The following is an 18,409-nucleotide window of genomic DNA, read 5'->3' as shown; positions in this document are numbered from 1 at the left end:
AATGGTCTTCCTCTCTGCCCGGCGGCGTGCAGGAGTCCTTCGACGGCCTCCCCTCGCTGAAGCAGCTGGTGATCGACTGGAACCGCGTGGAGGAGATCCAGCCAGGAGCCTTCTCTCAGCTGGGCTTCCTCAACCTGCTTTCCCTCACACACAACCAGCTGGTGTACATACCAAACATGGCCTTCCAGGTACACACACACACACACACACACACACACACACACACACACACACACACACACACACACACACACACACACACACACACACACACACACACACACACACACACACAGCCTTCCAGGCCTTCCAGGTACGTGCACACACAGCTAGTGCCCATACCTCGCATGAACTTCCAGGTACACACTCACACTCTCTCCCACATCTTCCTCTTCCTCCTCCCATCAGGGCTTGCAGAACATCAAGTGGCTGCGGCTCAGCCACAACTCTCTGAACTACCTGGACGTGGAGGCCTTCGGTGGCCTGGTTACCCTGAACCGCCTCAGCCTGGACCACAACGAGCTGCAGTTCTTCCCCTCCGAGACCATGACCAGGTGGGCCCGCTGCTCGCAGGCCTCTGGGACTGACCCACATGGGTTTAGTGTTCATGTTATGTCTTTGATTAGAATCACCAGGGGAGCCAAAGCAGAGAGTGGTGGGGGTTTATTTTCCCTTGAAGTCGATTAATAGATAAATGAACATTTTGGAGATGTTTGGAGCGGTAATGTTTCCACGAGATGGTTGTCATGTGGAGGGTCATGTGATCATGGAGAATTCAAGGCCAATGATGGGAATGGAACCACAGGAAATTAAAGTGGGGTAGCTTGACATCCTTTCAGGTGTGCATCTTTTATCTGAACAAAATCCCTGGTATCGTAAATATTTCTTATGTTTGCGGTAGAAGTTGGCAAACTGTCACCAAGATTGTAAATATTAAGAAGAGAGGATTCTCAGTGGAAAGAAAGCTCTAATGTTGAATCATCAGATCAATGGTTTTGTTCCTGAGAGTCCCTCTTCATCCACCCCTCCCCAGGCTCCCTGAGGTGACCCGTGTCGACATGGGCTACAACCCCATGACCTACCTGGGGGAGGAGACGGTGTCCATGCCCAAGCTCACCCACCTCTTCCTGGACCACATGTTCCTGCAGGACCTGGCCTACACGGCCCTGCACCGCACCCCCAAGCTGGTCCACTTGGACATCAGCCACAACCAGCTCCGCGTGCTCCAGCCCTTCTCCGAGGGCGCCCCCAGCCTGGCGCGCCTCAACCTGGCCGGGAACCCCATCTACTGCAACTGCTACCTGCGCCCCCTCAGGTGAGGGCCCCGCATGTCCTGCTGGGAGATGAGACGGGCTGGCCTGAGGTAGGGTGGGTCTTTGGTTCATCCCAGGCCCCAGGTGGGACTCTAGGGGGTCACGGCAGTAAGTACAGGACATTAAGAAGACATACATATTTAAATGTTTAACGATACAAAAAACATAGAAAACAACCTATGTAAACAATATGAGTAGTAGCAGATACTGTTCTTGCCCGTTTGTTTCCAGAGGAAAGACTATGGTGAGCTCTCCTAGCTGTCCCTGGAAGAAGGAATCTCTTCCAAGTACAGTTAGGAGTAAAATGTTACTTCACGAGGTTCGCTCCCTCCTCAGGGATTTCCCTCAGGATTTGTGGGGTTCTCATAATGTGGGCCCGCAAAGCCCTTTGAGATGTGATCAATTAACCAAGCGCACATTAATTACAATTTGTTCATGCAGTAAAAAGCATCAGCAACAGTTATTCAACAGTAATTAATGGTCCAAAAAATATTTGCTTACGTGTTTATTAATGGTGTTCTTGTTAACTATAGTGTTCATTATTGTAGTATACAGTATTTACAGGACTAACCCCTAACCCATTAACCCCTAAGCCATATGCCAATGCCAGACAATAATGCTTATTACTGCATTAACTAACGTTAACTAACGGCTGATGGATGAACCCTCATGGTAAAGTCCTAGAGGTTCATCTCAACGTCCTGCTCTCTCAGGGAGTGGGCCATCGACAGCAAGGTCAGGCTGCTGGGGACGTGCGGCGGACCGGACCACTTCTCCGGGGAGCACCTGGACACCCTTTACCCCCGGGACCTCCGCTGTCAGAGCCAGGACGCCATGCTGAAGGCGGAGTTCGAGGAGGCCACCAGAGTGGCTCCGCCCACCGAAGCACCGCCGCCCAGGGTCAAATGCCCCGCCAACTGTGCATGCGAGGTGAGCAAGACGCCTCGCCACATTCCATCTTTAATTAATTTCATAATTTAATTTGGTTCATTTGCCAATTTATCCTAGCTTAAAAAGTTTGGTTTAATTAGTAACCTCTGTTCAATTTGTGCAATAAAGATATCTTTTTTTAAACCTTCATGTTGTGTCCCTCTTTTGTCATGGCCACTTGAGCCATGTCATGTCAAAACCTACCTAGCTAAATTGCTCAAGGCATCTGCTAAATGGATAATGAACAGTAAAACTACCCTTGAAATCCAGAGGTTCTCGCGAGAGCACAATTTTAATTTGCTCGGCGAGTCACTCTGGGAATGAGCAATACACTGACTCCCCGATACCCCTGGATCCGATTATTAACCAATCACATCGGTGTATCTGATATAGGCGATTAGGCGGGCCAAAAGCGTTACTGTTTTACCGACCGGATACGGCAAGAGTCTTATCTATTGGTTAGCTCCGCTGATGTCTCACCCCTTGTATTCCTCTGATATTTTCAAATGCATGCTTGGTGCCGCCCCTCGAGCTGGGCCATTTTCATTACTCGTTGCCAGACCCTGCAGCTTTCTAGATGTGGGTCTGGAATTCAGGGCTACAGTCAAATAGCAACAGGATGGTAAACGTGGTGCCTCAACACGCTCTCTCTGGTTCTCCTGCAGGCCGAGACGAACCACTCCACCTGCGAGAACCGCGGCCACACCAAGGTTCCTCAGGGCTTCTCGGCCGACACCAAACTCCTCGACCTGCGTGGCAACCACTTCCACTACGTCCCTAGCAACAGCTTCCCCGGCGTCCCACAGGTGGTGTCGCTCCACCTGCAGCGCTGCAAGATCGCGGAGGTGGAGGACGGCGCCTTCACCGGGATGAAGGGGCTGGTCTACCTGTACCTGTCCGAGAACGACCTCACCTCGCTCAGCCCGGAGGCTTTCAAAGGTCTCTGAATGTGTTAAGACTATTTCAAAGTGGAATGATGGTTTTTGACCTAATGTTGATGTAGGTTTGGTGGTGGTCGTTTTTACAGACAGTTTCAGTTCACATAATTCTTGTTGTGTTGCGGTTAAAGGTTTTTGAAACTGAGTCATATTTTCGTTCCCCTTTACAACCCTTGTAATGTCTTGAAATATATTGACATGAATTTGACACCATCCTGTAAACATGGAAGCATTATAAAAATACATAACCCTGAAATTCTAATCGGCCAATAATCCCTTTCACCCACTGCCACAAAGAAACAGAAGGAGGAATCTTTTTATCCAGGGTTTGTTTGTACAGAGTGGTTAACATACATTCAAGACAACCAAATCGAATTCTATCCGGCAGTAAAAAAAAAACATAAACCCTCTTAGTGACCCCCAGACTAAAACCTCCAGCACTGACCTCGCTCTCCCCCCCGCCCCCCCCCCGCAGGTCTCCCTCACCTGACCTACCTCCACCTGGAGAAGAACCGCTTCACCCGCTTCCCCAAAGGAGCCTTCAGGCTGGTGCCGGGTCTGCAGGCGCTCCACCTGGAGCACAACGCCATCGTCAAGCTGGAGTCGGGCTCCCTGGTGGGCGGTGCGGAGGGCGTCCGCGGCCTCTACCTCACGGGGAACGTTATCAACGGCGTCTCGGCTCGGGCGCTGGAGCGGGCCGACGCCCTCGACACCCTGCACCTCGGGGGCAACAAGCTGAAGGAGGTGCCCAGCCAGGCGCTGGGCCATGCAGGGAACCTGGGGGAGCTGAAGCTGTCCGGGAACCCCATCCGCTGGGTGGGGGCCAACGCCTTCCGGGCCCTGGGGGCCACCCTGAAGGACCTGTACCTGGACCACACCGGGCTGGAGAAGGTGGGTGGGCTGTGTGTCTGGGGGAGGGGGGGCGGCACGGTTTGGGATGTGTCCATTGATTTGGATTGATTGGTACACAGTGGAACATCGATAGGGATACCGTTTCCTTGAGGTGTCTCAGGTTCAAGGTTTACTTTTACTTTTTCCTTCTTTTTTTTTCTTCTTTTGTTTGTAATCTAATCTTATCTCATCGATAGCTAACCATGCTAGGGTGACCTTCAACCTTCTTTCGCTTTCAACTCATACTAAACTAGATTATCGTACATATAGTCCGCAATGCAATTAACTGATCATATACAATTTGGTGGTTTTGTTAATGTTTCTTGTTCAGTTATGTTGGATCATCATAACATCGTAACGATTATTGAGGGTTATGGGATCCATTTTTGTGTGAGCCTAGATGTCCAAGGACTCTCTGGCTGGCCTGGGTCCTGGGCTGAGAAGTCTTTACCTGGAGGGCAATCGCCTGGAGGTGGTGCCTGACCTCAACCCTTTGACCTCTCTGGAGGTCATCAACCTAGCGGAGAACCCTCTGCTCTGTGACTGCCCCCTGCTAGCCTTACGCATGTAAGACACACTCATCAGCACCTTCATGTGCCCCCGGCATTGGAGGGAATCAAACCTGTGACCCTGGCAGTAATAATGTCATGATTTACCGGTTGAGCGAAACAGAACCAAACGTAATAATTCAGCCACTTAATTAAGAATTGCTGGAAGTTCAATTTGATGTGGATCACATGTTTAGTGTTAATTAACTAGACATTATGCCAATGTTAGGGCAAATCATCCAATTAATCATCCATAGCGTTCCCTGATTAGTGAAGCACAGATGTTCCCAAACAGCTGTCACTTCTAGCGTAGAGGGTGTTTGATGTAACCCAAACAAAAGCAGTAATTCAAAATGTCCTTTACCCGGTTCAAATGCAATACATCCATCCACCTGTGTGACCGCCCAGCATAGCCTCACCCAGGACCGTGAACCCGTTCATCAGAATGTTACTTTCACCTGTCCTCCCAGGTGGATCGAGAGGGTCAACCTGAAGGTGCGGGCCACCTGCGCCAACCCCCCTGAGATCCGGGGCCGCCGCGTGAAGGACGTCCACATCTTCAGGGCCTGCCCGGGCGGAGAGAGCCTGCTGTACTCCCCCACGCTCGGCCCCAAGACCTCCAGGACGCCCAAGACCACCAAGCCAAAACCGGCACACCTGAACAGCCCTCAGATGATCCCGATGTCCAAAGCCAGATCCAAACCACGCATGGGTCTGAGAGCGAGGCCGGGGGGGGCTAAGAAGACGGGCCAGAGACGCAACGAGGCTTGAGCCTGTACTTCCTGTAAGGGGAGCTCCCTAACAAACAGGGGCTCCTTTAGTGTGCCTTGTGGCATCCCAGTCAGTCATAAAGGACAGCCCACCTCGACACACGACGAACCAATGGGTATGGGCAACTATAGAAATTATAAAGAGTAGGGGTATACTTTGTAAAGCTCCCAAAAAGAGCCTATTAAAATCTTTACATGAGTTACGTCTTCACCATACCGCTTATCGAACGCTTAGTATGAACAGAAGGATATGGATTTGAGTTTCTAAAGACCACAGCTAGTTCTTTTTTTTACTTATGGTCTAAAGTATTTTAAGGCTTGTCATTAACCACTACAAAACTATACTCCCATAGTATTTCCTTGTTTCTGTAGATTATATTTCAAGATTCACCATTCTTCCTCGTTAACGCCACATTCCTTGCGATAATTGGCCCGATAGCAGTCTCAGAGGTTTAATTGATTCATTTAATTATCGTCCCAATATCAGGGCCCTGGTCCATCTTAATGAAAGTGGGCCCTAAATGTTATTAATTGCACCTGTGTATACTATGCAATGTCATGTCAAAATGGGTGCTGTGTGTCAAAGGCCTGTTGATCCAACATTCAGACACATGGTTCAGTGTATACATTTAATCAATAGATTGCTCGTAAACCCAAAGGAGAAAATAACTGTTAAACAAAGAATAATAAAACAAAACAAATGTACAACATGTAAATGTCTACACTGTCATTATCTCAACATTAATACTACAAAATACTCAACATTTTCCTTCTGGAAACCCCCATATTGTCCAAAAAAGAGCGGTCAGAATGAGAAGTGGGCAAAAGGCCTGTGAGAAAGCAGAGCAGTGTTGGTGACCAAACTGCAATCGAGATTTGAAACGTGTGTAAATGCTGCAGTAGGAGCAGAGAGATAGAATAGAGGGCTGGTGATGTTTGTTGGAGGTCTGTTGTACCGGGAAAGGATTGATAAGGAACAAAGAGTCATAAAGCTTTTCGGTAGTGACTGGTAAGGGTGGTTTGACAATTGGCTCATAAATCAAAATACAATAAAACAAAGGTGGACTTGATGAACAACTTTAAGGACCTGATGAGTCACATCTAGTGTAGTCACATGTTTTAGTTTTGTGGCCTTCTTGCATTACATCATCCCATCCACGCCTCTTCCATCGTCCGATCCTGCGTCCTGTCTTGAGTCATATCCTGTTGGTCTCTCTCTCCTCTGCTCCGTCCTACTCCATCCCTTGAGCTGGGCGTGCGGCGGCATCTTCAACCCGGCCCCTGGTCTCCGGGCCTGGTGTCCTCAGGCTCTGCTCCCCCGGGTGCTTCTCCGCTGGGCTCCGGCCCCCTCGGCCGCGCTGCCTCCCCGGTGCCCTGCTGCTGGCCGGGCTGACCCTGGTCTTGGTTGTCCTGCTCCTCTCCCACCTTCTCCTGCTTGATGGTGACGGCTTCGATGGCGTCTTCCGGAGGCCCAATGGGAGTCTCCATTTCTATCTCCTCCACCTTCACCTGGACCGCGATGACTGCAGCGACAGAGTGGAATCACAGCCATCAGCATGTGTATGAATGCGTTCTGCATGTATGCTATACGTTGATCTTTGCATACGTGCAGGATGCAGAAATTTAGGGTCAAGTCCCATTTTGTTTGACCCACGTGAAATATCAAATGAAATAGAATAAGGGTCAAACAATTCATAATGCACTCATGAGTCCCATACACCGTACTTTCCAGACATATTTAGCTATGTTTTATATATATTTTGTATATTTTATTCAGCGACAGTCAGGCTGTTCCCACTGCGTCTCAAACTGGAGTGACTGCGATCCGATGTAATGACGGATGTTCTGAATGGGCCCACTCACTCTCGTGCTCCTCAGGCTCCGTCTTGGGCTGGATGAGGCCCAGCTTCTGGTCCTTGGCGGGGTCAGAGGGAGCTGAGGGGAAGGGGGGGCTGGGGGGACCCCCGATGGAGGGATGGGGACCCGGAGCCCCGCTGGTGTCTTCGGAGGTCGGTGGGGCCCCCCCCTGGCTGAGTCTCCTCTTGGCAAGCTTCTTCCCTTCGGGGGAGGAGAGGAGGAGCACAGGGACATGTTTAACACCAACCGAGCCTACCTTCAAGCTCCAGCCTTTTATACAGCGCACTGATTAACAACAACAGCTGGTGGACGAAGGCGCTGAACAAACAACCATGAGAGACGGGGCACAGTGTCACAGCAGGTTTTGAATGTGTCAGCAGTGGGTCACTTCTGATGGTGAGGGAGAGCCTGCTCCAGAGACATGGGGCTGCTGCGGCTAAATCCCCCTGGCCCTTGAAATCAATATGTTGCCCGCAACCAGTGAAGAGTTGCAAAGACAAACAGTCATAAGTAAACAGCCCACTACAAGTCACCAGGCCATTATAATAAAAACAGTCCACTCAAAGTCAACAGTCTATCATAATCAAATAGTCCACTCAAAGTCCACAGTCTATCATAATCAAAAGTCACCTCAAAGTCCACAGTCTATTATAATCAAAAGTCACCTCAAAGTCCACAGTCTATTATAATCAAACACTCCACTCAAAGTCAACAGTCTATTTTAATCAAAAAGTCCACTCAAAGTCAAAAGTCCATTATAATAAAACTGTCCACTACAAGTCAACAGTCCATTATAATCAAACAGTCCACTCAAAGTTAACAACCAATTATAATTAAACAGTCCACTCAAAGTCAACAGTCTGTCATAGGCAAACAGTGAGTTAAAATTATAACAGTGAGTTACAGTCATAAGCGGACATTTGCTTACAAGCAACCAGGGCATGGTTTGTAACAAGCCAACAGTCAGTAACAACCATCTCCTACTACGCCTACTAGTTAGAGGGGAAGGGAGCACACCTATGAGCGACGGAACTTACTTTTTCTCCCATACTGAAAGGACTTGACTCTCTTTGGGCGTGCCGACAGGTTATCTAAAGACAGGGTTTCTAAAGATGAGAAGGAATTGCACAGAGCAAAGGTCTGTTGTGTGTCTCAATAGGGACATCAATATTGAATGTCCTTATGGGGACATTCAGTGTCCCCATAAGGACACTAAGTGATATTGAATGGCTGGATGATTTCATTTTTTTATTTCTCCTAATGAAATGAAATGACGAAAACGTGCAGGTGGAACATATCGCAAGAAAAAGGGTAAGTAATAGATTCCAACCCAGATACACAAATGTACACATAAAACACTGAATAATAAAATGACAGTGATTGATGATTTTGGTTGTCGCTACCATTAAATATTTATTAAATAAAAATAAACATAATACCAGACATAAGTCTGGTGCCTACACTCCAAGGTGTTGGTTGCTAATTGGTAAATATACAATCCTGTGCTACATGTCGTTCCCTCTCTAAATTCCCTATGATACGCTACACATTGTCCCCTCTCTCAACCTGCTTTGCTACGCTACATGTCGTCCCCTCTCTTAACCCCCTCGCTACAGGCATATAAATGCTATCACACAGAAAATAAGTACAAATACAGCACACCGTATCTGGATATTGTTTCCTACACCTGTCTTACCTGGTCCTCCGGGCGAGGGCGGGGCCTGGAGGCTGTAGCCACTGAGCTCACACCAGCCGACGGGGTAGATGTCGGCGGACTGGTGGTCCACCCACTGGTCGAACTCGTCCTCCCAGCCGTCGAAGTGGATGAGCAGCAGGCGGCCCACGTAGCGCCGCACCGTGGCCACGCACACCAGCCGCGGCTCGATCAGGTCCACCGCCTCCAGCTTCATGTTGGGGGAGAAGCCGTGGCCAAAGTAGTCCTGGATGAGCACACACGCACGCACGCACGCAGACACAGAAACACAGACACACACACGCACAGACACACACACACAAGCACGCAGAGGTGAGGTGACACAGACACACACACACACACACACACACAGAAACCACACACACAAATCATTGAAGTGAAGTGGCCAACTCGTATCAATGCTGACCAGACACGTGTTAAGGGGCGCCTGTTGTGTGACCAGGTGTGAGGGTGATGATTCAGGGATGTGACCAGGGGAGTTGATCTCATCCATCATACATCTGGGTGGACACACTCCCCACTTGTGATGTCACTAGTGGAATCGATCCTGACACGGATCTTGAGGACCAATCAGCCTCACAGCTGGTGGGTGAGTAGGGGCCTTTTAAGAGCTTCTGGTTGTACCGTGTTGAAGAGCCTGGCGGGAGCACAGACGGCTTGTTTCTCCTGAAGATAGTCCTCCCACACGAAGGTGTCAGGGTCGTAGCCTGACAGGGGAGAGGACTGCGTTAGGGTTCCACCATTGGTAAACACGAAAAATGTTTATTTTTCTACATAGTCATTTGGCAAGCACAGCTATCTACAGTTTATACTTCATGCTGGTAATAGGAATATTATTATAAACAATTGATAGCAGCCCGATCCTACTCATTGATTTGAAAAACAGCAAACCAATCAGATTGTTCCGAGACAGGGATTTTGTCTAGGGTGTTTGACACCCGACCGAAAGGGCACTGGGTTCGATTCCCGTGTAGCCTAACCAGTAGGTATCCTCGAGAGCAAGATGCTCAACCATTACCTTCTCCTTAATGCAGGTCGCTTTGTGAATCACAATCATCTTTACATAGCGAAACATATCAGCCAGTAGAACCAGTAACAGAACCAGTAGAATAACGGATGGAGAGACACAGGTTGAGAAGAGTTGTGTGTTGAGGTGGGTGGAGTTGTGTGTGGAGGTGTGTGTGGAGTTGTGTGTGGAGGTGTGTGTGGAGTTGTGTGTAGAGGTGTGTGTGGAGGTGTGTGTGGAGGTGTATGTGGAGGTGTGTATGGAGGTGTGTATGGAGGTGTGTGTTGAGTTGTGTGTGGAGGTGTATGTGGAGGTGTGCGGAACTGTGTGTTGAGATGTATGTGGCGGTGTGTGTGGAGTTGTTTATGGAATTGTGTGTTGCGGTGTGTGTTGAGGTGTGTTGTGTGAAGGTGTGTGTTTGGGGGGGGGGGGGTGTGGAGGTAAGCCCACCTCGAGGTACGGTGAGGGGAATGTTGTTCTTCTCACAGAAGCCTGTGGGCAGGATGGCGTGAGAAGAGGCGTGGTAACAGAAGTGGTCGGCGTCGTTGACGGGCTCCGCGCCATCGATACCGACCATCAGGTAGCCGTCCAATAGGATCTGTCATCAGGCACGCACGCACGCGCACACACACACACACACACACACACACACACACACACACACACACACCATTTCCTGCATTGTTTATAATGTCTACATTACATCATCTGCATTAAAAAGATAGGTAAAACAGTGTTACCTTGTGGATGGTGGCTACACAGATGTTTCCTAGGTTGAGAGGGTCAATGGCTTCCATTTTCATTCCCACTTCAAAGAACCCTCCCTCCATGAACACCGTCCTGGGCTGTGGGTCAAAGGGCAACTCGGCTTATAACCCAAATAGCAATATTGTATGGATGGGGGGACTATCCAAGAAGTAGGATTCTTTGCTTCCAAAATGTGTACGGGAACTAGGGATGGGCACGGTTATTCAAATATTAGATTATTCGAAATGGCGTGGGTATTCGACTTTAGCTATAGCAGATTTTTTTGGATTTTTAATTAAATATATTCATTAGCTATATTAATTACAGATTGTTCATTAAACGTGTATACTAATGCTATTTAATACTTGGAATACTTGGCTATACCGGCAACCTCCGTTCCAGCGGAGAGTTTTTCCCACGCTGGGCTTGATTGTAAATCGCCTCCGCACCCGCCTATCCCCGAGCACGTAGATACGCTCTTTTTCTTTTTAACAAGAATGAGTGATGCAGTAGGTGGGCTTATGTGTTATGTTAACTGGAAATGTTTTAGACATACTGTATTTCCGTCTTACACATAACATATTTTTGTTGATGTTCTGTTATATGCGCATCATGCTTAATGCGAGGCAGGCCCATGCGCTGCAAGTGCAGTTCTGTTGATTTCCAAGCCCATCAGTACTTATACTTTTTGCTGTTGTGCTTCAGTTACTTGAACAGTTTGTGCCTAAAATTTACTTTAATCTAATTTCAGTTTGTGCCTTAAGTATGCAAGTGTTTTTTTCCTTCTAAAATGCTCAATGAATTGAACAAATTGGATTTGATTTCCTTATTTTTTGACTAATAGATGGAAAACAAATACATTTGTTTAGTGAAGGCCAGATCACGGAAGAACTTCAGGCTACATTATGATTGCACCACACTTTTTTTTTAACCGGTTCCTCGAAATAAAAATGATTGAATATTGGAATATTGTTATGCCTTCAAATTCCCATCCCTAACAGGTCGATAGGTCAAACAAAACAAAACATAACATTTCACAAAAAGCTATCAGAACATCATATCACAAAAGTTACACGATTGCAATATATTTATAGAATCTCACTAAATATTATATATATATATATATATATATATATATATATATATATATATATATATATATATATACAGTATTATGGCATTGAAAGATTGATTTCATATCGTATCATTTTGTGTCTTCTGATCCCAGTTCCTATAAAAGCAGTAGGAATCAAACCCTATCCCCTAATGGTGCCAGGACGTGACTATTCAAATCAAATCAATACTGAAACTATGAACAGCCAAGATGTGGTGTGGACAGTCGGACTCACCCTTCTGAAGTTCAACGGGGAGCCGTTGTAGTGGCCCCGGCGACTCAGAGTCTCCTTGCCTACATCAACAGAACTTTTTTGTCTTACAAAGATACACCCAACAAAGCATCGAAGAGTAACGCCTCATGCCCACTGCCTCCGTCCGTTGACTGATCCCCATTGACTTTGAATGGGGACGGTCGTGCAATGCATTGTGGATTCGTGCGCTGAAGGCTACGTCAAAAAGTTGAAAAATGTTCAACTTTTCGGCAGCGACGGATCCTCCATCCAATCAGATCACGTATGCAAAGGTAAGCACTGTGACTCTACTCGGGCTCTGACGACCCTGGAAACCACCCCCATCCGTCAGCCACGCCTTCTGAGTCCTTTGACTGACGGTGCAGTGGGCATGAGGCGTAACACGGGATAAAATATCCCCATGCCAAACAGCGAGACACTTATGGCCAAATACCAAGACAATTCAACAAGATCATGACGATATTACGCTAGACATTATTTTTCCTACGTTAGCGAATCTTACCGGGGACCTTGACAGCGTGCCCCACTCTGCTGGACCACCCTATGGGGTGGAGCAGCGGACTGCGCATGTGGCACCAGAAGTCCACCACGGTGTTGGGCGGGGCGTCGCTCAGGTCCTCGTACAGCAGGCGCAGGCGGCCCCCGATCACCTGGTCCACCACCGCCACACGGGTCCGGCTGATGTGCCGGGGGTCCACCACCTCCACCCGCATGCCGGGCTTGAAGTTGCACTTGCTGCTCTCCGCCAGCTGGAAGGAGTCGGGGGGGGGGGTTGGAAGGGAAGATGGTCGTTGCGGTTAATTCTCATTCATTCTGGGGGGGCGGGGCTTTAATGTGACGTTGGAAGTCAACATTGAAGTACACCCCATCGTGTGTGTTTTTTTTCGGTTGCTTCGTAAAATAATCTGCATGGATGTGTTGAACCGTAAGAATCCCGATCACGGTCATAAGGAAATACGTTTTAATGTTGAGTCCTTAATACCCATTATGGGCGACTCTATGATGTCTTCTATGATACACTGATCTTAATGTGGGGAAAGACCCTCCCCCCGTGTGGTATGGCGTGGTACCTTGATGTAGAAGTCCACTGGCAGCGTGTGCGCCCCCACCAGCTTCTTCATCAGGTACTCCTTCCAGTCTGGGATTTTCAGCTGCACATCTACGCACACACACACACACACACACACACACACACACACACACACACACACACACATTAGAGAAAACCTCAACTATATCAATATTAACTTGTCTTGTCTTAGAGCAAATCAAATCAACTTCAGTGTAATATAATCAACGCAAATCAAATGTATTTGAATACAATCTCATCATGCCTAATTAAAGCAAGCATAATCTATTTTCTAATCATGGAAGTAATGTGTTCAAATAAATTATTAATCTAGTGTACTCCAACCCAATCCAGTTTAATTCAATCTAGGTATCTTCACAAAATGTGTCATGTGTTCTTTGTGATTTTGCTGTAGTCTGGTCTCCCTTGCAGGAGAGGGGTCTTAACCTCAAAGAGCCTGAATATATCAGGGTAATTTAGCCGTCCAGTAGCTACATGGGCTTATTCCCTAAGCGGCCATGATGGTAGCTTGGTGGGTATGAAGCGTTCAGTTTCCCCACCGCGCTAGCGTTTAGAAACCATCACGGCCTCTAAGGCACTAGTGGTAAGGCCCACGGGCGGATCCCCTCACCCTGGGGTGGAACCAGCAGCTTGCTGCTCATTGCGCACCAGCCGATGGAGTTCAGGTCCCCAGTGGCCAGACTGCACCAGAAATCATGGCTGCTGTCGTGCTCGAAGCCCTCGTACCTAAGCAGAGCTTTGTATCCTGGAAGCAAGCAAGAAGATCGACAGGAGAATAATAGCAACCGTCATTCAATGTCAAGGGTTATGGGATGCATGGATGTTTGGCTGAAAGGTGCCAATGGTCCAACCCTTTCAAAACTCAATGATAGTCATTCAATATTAAACTCATTGTATTTGTATAACTAGTTTGACACATCACATTATAACTGTGTTATTAAACAGGTCAAAGGTTGTGAACGTTAAAATCATAAAAGGTAGGGGAAATTAAAATAACTTCCTAGAGATGTTTGGAACAAGGAGAGAGGTGTCTTGTATGTGTTTGGCAGCAAAGGAGAAGGCCAGGGATTCCCTCGCCTGTTTTCTCTCCAATAAACCATTTCTGATTGATGGGATTTCTGAACACTCCTGACGCAACAAACAAACATCAAGCCCACCTGCCAACTGGATGACACTGACGATCCAGTAGACCTTACTGGGTAGGACGGCGTTGGTGTTCGCGACCTCCAGCTTCATCCCCACGGCAATGTCGTCCCACTGCACACACAGCGGAGCCTGGAAGGTACGGTCACCATTGAGCGCCAAGATGTTATATTCCTTCAGGGCTTAAACAGTTCAGGGGGCGAGGAGAGCAGCCAAGGTGTCAGGTATTGAAGTCTAAGCTGAAAAGTTAAAGGTTTGATCCTCAATGCCTATGCATCCTTGAGCTAGGCACCCCGAGCCCAACTTTATGAGCTTCATTTCAATGCATGCGAAGTCCCTTTGGATATAAGCATCACCTAATGAAACACTCATGGGCCTCCGGGTAGCAATACTTAAGTCACGCTTCAATCATCTTCCTCACTTCCTTTTGTACAAAAAATGTCTGGGTTTCTTCCGAAGAAGACCATGGACCAGTAACCACTGTGGGTTTTAAAATGGTGGAATCTTAAGGTAGGACCACACTGAACGAATTACGCGCGTAACGCGCCTAATCTGCCGCTTGATTATTGTGTGTTACAAAAATGGTTCAGCACGCCTAATGCGCCTACGCAGCTAGATGAACCTGCCCAAAACTTATTTTCCCCCCGCTACTTTTCTTTTGCTCCACAAACATGGCTGAGATCACCATTTATTTGTTGTGGGATTCGAGGAGAGTAGGAAACCCAAACGCCGTCCTGTTTGGGTGCATGACATCCTCCGTAGGCGCTCACAGCTGGGTGAGTTTCACTACCTCCTCCAGGAACACCGCCTGGATGACGGCCGGTTCCAGCGGTATTTTCGGTTGACTGGGGCCATGTTAGATGACCTACTAGTCCGGGTTGGTGCCAGGATCTCCCTTCAGGACACCAACTACAGGCGCTCCATATCAGCTGCGGAGCGGCGGAGCGCCTGTCCTTAGTCTCTCTGCCAGTGACGTCCGGTCAACCTCAACGCTGATTGGCTATCGCGGCTAAGCGTCACGCGTAGGAGCGTAAAAAGTGCGTAGGTGCGTTGGGCGCGTAGGTGCGTTATTTAGGTGCGTAAAACGCGTCTAACGTGCCTAACACGCTGCTTAAGCGTGTGTAATGCATCTACGCGCCTGAACCAATGGTTCCCAATGCAGAAATTACGATTTTCTTTGCCTCTAACGCGCGTAACGCGTTCAGTGTTGCCATACCTTTAGCTAAACTGATCCGCTTAAACCCTTCCTGACAACCCATGGTAATGACCTGAATGAAAATTCTGTTTTATAACGTTGCAATAAAATCTTTCCACCTTGTGTTTTATTGCAGTGCCAAGGTCTTTTTCCTCTAGTGCAGCATCCAGTAAGCAAACACTCAGACTTGGCAGTCCCACCCTCACGACATGAGTAAGGACAAACGATTCTCTTGCTTATTTGTGTGGAAGTCGGAAAGAATCCTAAACCACAACAATGGACTTTCTCTTGCGTTTTGGCCTCATATATCGCTATTATACCTGTATGTCAACAATCCTCAAGTTATCATTTTACTTTTGTTTGCACTGTTGGACATTGAGTGACCCTGGGGTCCAAAATGGGCACCTGCTACCAACAAACGGTAGATATATTTGACCATTTGAAAAATAATCAGTTGACTGGTAGGATTCTTCCATTCTGGCGTAAAAAACAAAATACCAAAAATGAATTGGGCACCCCGTGTCACAGGCTGCAGGTTGTTTTGTGTGCACTATGTCCACACCCACAGTGCAGACTTATTGCCAAGAGGACTCACATGTCTGAAGCAGGAGACCGAGGCAGCCAGGGAGGTTTCTTTGTCCAGGTAGGCGCCCCAGTCGAAGCCGGACTGCAGTGTCCCTGTGCAGGGAGGACAGGTGTCAGAGGGGGTGTCAGAGGGGGTGTGTGTGTGTGTGTGTGTGTGTGTGTGTGTGTGTGTGTGTGTGTGTGTGTGTGTGTGTGTGTGTGTGTGTGTGTGTGTGTGTGTGTGTGTGTGTGTGTGTGTGTGTGTGTGTTCCTCTCACCATCCGGTGCAGTTCTGGGGGTCTTCCCTACCAACGGCTTCCCGACCCCGAGAATGAGGGCTTTCTTCGACGGTGGTCGTCCCTGGGTGGACACAGAAGGACGCAGACGTGAACCTACTGTCTACTGATTTGAGAGAGCATGCAGAGCTGCCCAGTGTGCCGGCTCCTCCTCCTCACCTGCAGACGGGCCAGCAGGGAGGACTTCTTGGAGTTGGAGGAGTAGGAGCGGGAGCAGGAGGTGCTGCAGAAGCGCTTGGTCCTGGAGAAAAAGGTGTTGATGTTCCCCTTGGTGCCACACCGCTCACAGATGGCTAGGGATGGGGGTGGTGGGCAACAAATACATGGGCATAGACACACATACGTTGGTTAATTTCCTTTCAGTAGCAACATATGATCATATTTTGATTTTATTCTTTTATCACTAAAGCTATGGCCTCAAACCTCATCTTGCGTCTTTTCGCTGCACCTCACCTGGTCGGTCATCTTCGTCCACTGTAGATCCCAAATAATCCTGCCCTTCGTCACTTCCTTCCTCTTCATCCATTAGCGGGACCTCATCTTCAACCGCTCCCTGTAATGATACAAATGGATTTGTCGGTGAAGATACTTTGCATCAGGACAAATCCTTACATATGTTAACAAAAACACCACAGTATGAGTATTCATATTCTCAATTTCAAATCTCCTTAGAGTGAGACATGATTATATCTTATCTCAAAATAAAAGTATAAACTCACTGAAACATTTGTGTCCCCGGGGGTGGTTCTTTGGTGGGACGGCGGCAGTTGGAGACAGTAGCTGCAGCCCTTTCCCTCGCAATAGGAACAAGGTGGTCTGATGAAGATGGTGGGCATGGCCCCGGGCCGTAAACTGACGCCGTTCCGGATTCTCTGCTTAAAGTACTCTCTTCCAAAGTGGTCGCTGCACAGGTGGGAGCTGGCGCTGGCGAACCACTGGCTGCGGGTGCGCTGCACTTGTTTTTCCCATTTACGAAAGTCGTCGGGGTCCTTGGGGAACGTGTGCAGTGACACGTTGTCGGCGCATGTCTTCCCACAGCCGTACGCTACACATTGGACGGGCATCGTGTCTGAGCTGCTTGCTGGCTCTGGAATGGATGAATGGGAAAGCTGTAACTGGATGAATCAGTAGCTTTTGGTGGTTCGGGAAAGACAGATGGCACCGCATTCGTTGTCAGTAATATGTGGTCCTTTATATTGCAGGGTTTTGGGAAGTCGTCTTTACTGAAATTATCACTACAAATTCGCCATTTCACTAGTCTGCTGGTTGGTTGAGGTCCAAGCCAGCAGCAAGAAGCCACAGTTGAGTCCCTTCTGGATCTCGCACTGGAAATTGGTGGAAACTTTTTGATGCCCATTTGTAGCATTTATTTTTACAACATGTAACTGCACACTTAATCACCATGATGCCTACTAGGCGTCCCGACTGGAGTGCGCTTCTGTTTACTGCCTTTCTGTTAGTAGTCACACACATTTGTGGTATCCCACGTTGTGTTAAATATCATTATGATGATACATAATGTTATTCAAGTCATTCATCAGGCAAATGCTTAACTGTATGACATTACAAGAACTGAATCTTAATCATAATATGGCAATAACATTCATTCATCTTTCTGGAGTAATCAATAATAGAATGGAATCGCCATAAGACAAAGTTATGAATTCAGCCGACATTCATTGAAGCCCAGAGCAACACTGTGACTATTTTGCAACTGTTGACATGATATGTTAGGTCTTTGTAAACTTTGTAGCCTGCTAGCTAACAAGTAACGTGAAGCTAACATGATACAATGTCTATTAGCTTTTACTATTGGTAGCCCCTTTTCTTCGTAGACAATAATGCACTTGCAGTGCATTAATTTGAGCTTTTCATACGTAAAGTAAACAGTTTGTGTGACATTTCGTATTAATGTAATAGACATATACATTAAGGGCACATTAGGGCACATGTCTTTACCTACCCGCGTCTTGTTTACCTCTAGCGCAAGGAACTCTGGGAGTTGCTGTTGCTGAGCCAATGTTTTAGACATGTGGAGAT

At 47.8% G+C, this 18,409-nt stretch overlaps 3 protein-coding genes across 7 annotated transcripts in view; 2 read left to right on the top strand and 1 right to left on the bottom strand.

Moving 5' to 3' along the window:
* Positions 1-247, top strand: part of rangap1b (Ran GTPase activating protein 1b) — a 9,884-nt gene extending 9,637 nt beyond the window's left edge. Inside the window, exon 18 of the mRNA XM_030340673.1 lies at positions 191-247. The gene's annotated coding sequence lies outside the window, so the exon portion shown is untranslated. The remainder of the gene's footprint in view (positions 1-190) is intronic.
* Positions 1-6,106, top strand: part of chadlb (chondroadherin-like b) — an 8,515-nt gene extending 2,409 nt beyond the window's left edge. For both annotated transcript variants that reach the window (XM_030340670.1, XM_030340671.1), the window contains exons 4-11: positions 33-188; positions 409-554; positions 1,034-1,315; positions 2,027-2,243; positions 2,909-3,182; positions 3,657-4,072; positions 4,473-4,639; positions 5,091-6,106. In XM_030340670.1, the coding sequence (XP_030196530.1) occupies positions 33-188; positions 409-554; positions 1,034-1,315; positions 2,027-2,243; positions 2,909-3,182; positions 3,657-4,072; positions 4,473-4,639; positions 5,091-5,391 (1,959 nt within the window). In that variant the 3' untranslated portion in view covers positions 5,392-6,106. The remainder of the gene's footprint in view (positions 1-32; positions 189-408; positions 555-1,033; positions 1,316-2,026; positions 2,244-2,908; positions 3,183-3,656; positions 4,073-4,472; positions 4,640-5,090) is intronic.
* Positions 6,006-18,409, bottom strand: l3mbtl2 (L3MBTL histone methyl-lysine binding protein 2). 4 transcript variants are annotated; one of them, XM_030340667.1, is made up of 18 exons: positions 18,333-18,408; positions 17,089-17,456; positions 16,823-16,922; positions 16,529-16,662; positions 16,352-16,433; positions 16,105-16,187; positions 14,329-14,446; positions 13,782-13,916; positions 13,152-13,240; positions 12,584-12,830; positions 12,064-12,122; positions 10,708-10,812; positions 10,418-10,565; positions 9,586-9,668; positions 8,944-9,187; positions 8,285-8,338; positions 7,254-7,448; positions 6,006-6,913 (listed from the first exon to the last, which is right to left on the bottom strand). In XM_030340667.1, exons 2-18 carry the CDS (start codon positions 17,431-17,433, stop codon positions 6,660-6,662), a joined length of 2,475 nt encoding a protein of 824 aa, XP_030196527.1. In that variant the 5' UTR covers positions 17,434-17,456; positions 18,333-18,408; the 3' UTR covers positions 6,006-6,659. The 4 variants fall into 4 exon arrangements, with proteins under 4 accessions (XP_030196527.1, XP_030196525.1, XP_030196526.1 ...); XM_030340665.1 differs by having other exon boundaries at positions 8,285-8,353; positions 18,333-18,407; XM_030340666.1 differs by having other exon boundaries at positions 8,285-8,353; positions 18,329-18,345.

This window comes from Gadus morhua, chromosome 18 (assembly GCF_902167405.1).
Source record: "Gadus morhua chromosome 18, gadMor3.0, whole genome shotgun sequence".
NCBI classification, from domain to species: Eukaryota; Metazoa; Chordata; class Actinopteri; order Gadiformes; family Gadidae; genus Gadus; species Gadus morhua.
This window is presented reverse-complemented; position numbering and strand designations above follow the sequence as displayed.

Bases quoted from the DNA above. Each gene is read 5' to 3' on its own strand.
- l3mbtl2 (XM_030340665.1), bottom strand. From the start codon at position 17,433: ATGCCCGTCCAATGTGTAGCGTACGGCTGTGGGAAGACATGCGCCGAC. The intron at 16,923-17,088 runs GTGAGTTTATAC...GTATCATTACAG, and splicing joins CCGGGGACACAAATGTTTCA to GGAGCGGTTGAAGATGAGGT. The intron at 16,188-16,351 runs GTGAGAGGAACA...CTCCCTGCACAG, and splicing joins CCCCAGAACTGCACCGGATG to GGACACTGCAGTCCGGCTTC.